The 1,945-nt window shown below is 30.2% G+C and overlaps 1 protein-coding gene across 1 annotated transcript in view; it reads right to left on the bottom strand.

The window, feature by feature from the left end:
* LOC106472945 (alpha-1,3-mannosyl-glycoprotein 4-beta-N-acetylglucosaminyltransferase B-like) overlaps positions 1 to 1,945 on the bottom strand; it is a 30,897-nt gene that overhangs the window by 13,814 nt on the left and 15,138 nt on the right. The window contains exon 4 of the mRNA XM_013933615.2: positions 1,535 to 1,610. Coding sequence (XP_013789069.2) covers positions 1,535 to 1,610 — 76 coding nt within the window. The remainder of the gene's footprint in view (positions 1 to 1,534; positions 1,611 to 1,945) is intronic.

A 1,945-nucleotide genomic window follows, 5' to 3' on the forward strand; every position in this document is an offset into this window, starting at 1 on the left:
AGACCCCTCCTGCCACACCCACCCATCACATCCTCTCTTTCACAAATCGTTGATAGTTCTCTCTATGTTTCATTTTATATTAACTGTAACTAATAGAAAGTCAAGGTTTTCATCTATCAAATGACTATTGTACAATGTTGAGTTATGAACAGAATATCATTAATTTCAATCACAGTGCAAGATTTGTTCTCGTGAGAAAGTTAACGACTAGCTTAGATGAATTTGTAACGGCTCTTGTCGCAAAGTTAAAAAGCCAGAAAAATTTTGGGAGGTAAGGGAATTTGTCTACTTTTTACATGTTATTAGTTTATTTTCTTTGGTGCATTATTTCATTAAATAAAAAATATTAAATGCATTACTATTAGTACTATAAACAGTTAGGGTTAGCTCTCTTCGAAACCTGACGGCAAGAAAAAAGAAGATTAGTTAAGTATTTTATTTCTTGTTTTTCATATTTACTCTGACTTTATTATTATAAAAGTAACTAAAATCTAAAAATATGGATCTTTTTAAGTTATTTAAGACTAGATTAGGTAAAATAAGTAATAATAATAATAATAATATAATTGAAATGGTTCACAAGGCATGCATGCGAGCAGCTTCTGGGTAATGTAATTCGATAGAGTAACATGACCTGCACATTCTCCGAATGATTTACAACTTTCTATGGAGCAGAAAGTAGTTAGACACAGTTCATAGGGCAATAAAACAATAAAATTTAGTTATAAATAGATGTATAATGTTACGAACTTGGAGCTGCTTAGGATAAACGAGTGTAGTTTCATGTTACAATTTGAAGTCTTTCTAGAAAAAAAAAGTTAATTTAGGTTTATTTTGATTATCTTTTTGGTGGTTACAAGGTCGGTCGAATTGACCGATGCTGTTTTCAGATAGGGTAGAGAAAATAACAGATAAACTAGAAAGTTTTATTGAAGAGAAAAAACTTTTAAAATGCATTTAGGAGGTTTTAGGGAATACACAAAGGAAATTTGTGATTTTTGAGATGACGCAAAGTATTTTTAATTTTAACATGAAAATCATTTTGCACACAGACTATTCATGGACAAATCTACATTTTATTTTATTAAAAATACTTCACTAATATGACTTTTTGTATGTGAAAGACTTTTAATATTAACTGAAAGTTTGCTAAATTTCGTAAAGATATACCCAATATATTGAGAGTTATAAGTATTAAATCTATAAAGACTTCAATTGAGTACAAAAGGTCACGTGACTCAGTCAAATTGACTGACTCCATATTGAGAGTTAAGGAGGCTTTAGTAGTTATGCAAACTATACAATGGACAAAGGTTTCTTTATTAGCCAGATGAACATCACCTTGCACAGACATATCTTGAGTACAAATACTTTCGTAACTCATTTGATTTTTCCATACTCATCCAAGCTGTTTCATTTCACAAAAATGAAACAATAAGTTTCAGTTTTCTCACAATGTTTCTGTGTCAAATTTTTTTTTTTTTTACAGTATCTACTTGATGTTACATAAAACATATGACATTAAATGTAGTACCTGTACATAAAATGTCCCTTTAGCCTGGGCATACATCATCAAAAATGCAAAATCTAGGTTCTGTTTGGTTCTCCATCTGAAATTTAAAACATATCAAGTCAATATTTCATAAAATTTCAAACATTTCTATCATCTAAAAAAATTGTATACAGTTACACTTAACTAAAATTTGTTTCATAACATGTTTATTAACAGATGTATGACAACGTTAATCCACATGATAACGCAAGTTTTTTTTACAAGGGTCATTAACACTTGATAAGTCAAGAGGAAACCTTATTGGACAAAATCTCAAGATAAAATGCAATCTACCAAACGAGAAAAAAAAAAAAATGATATAGATACCCCAAGAGGAAATATAAACTCTCAAGGTGGAGCTGGGGGGGGGGGGGGGGTGTCCTAAGAAGGTAA

The sequence above is a fragment of the Limulus polyphemus genome, unplaced genomic scaffold, assembly GCF_000517525.1.
Source record: "Limulus polyphemus unplaced genomic scaffold, Limulus_polyphemus-2.1.2 Scaffold5756, whole genome shotgun sequence".
NCBI classification, from domain to species: domain Eukaryota; kingdom Metazoa; phylum Arthropoda; class Merostomata; order Xiphosura; family Limulidae; genus Limulus; species Limulus polyphemus.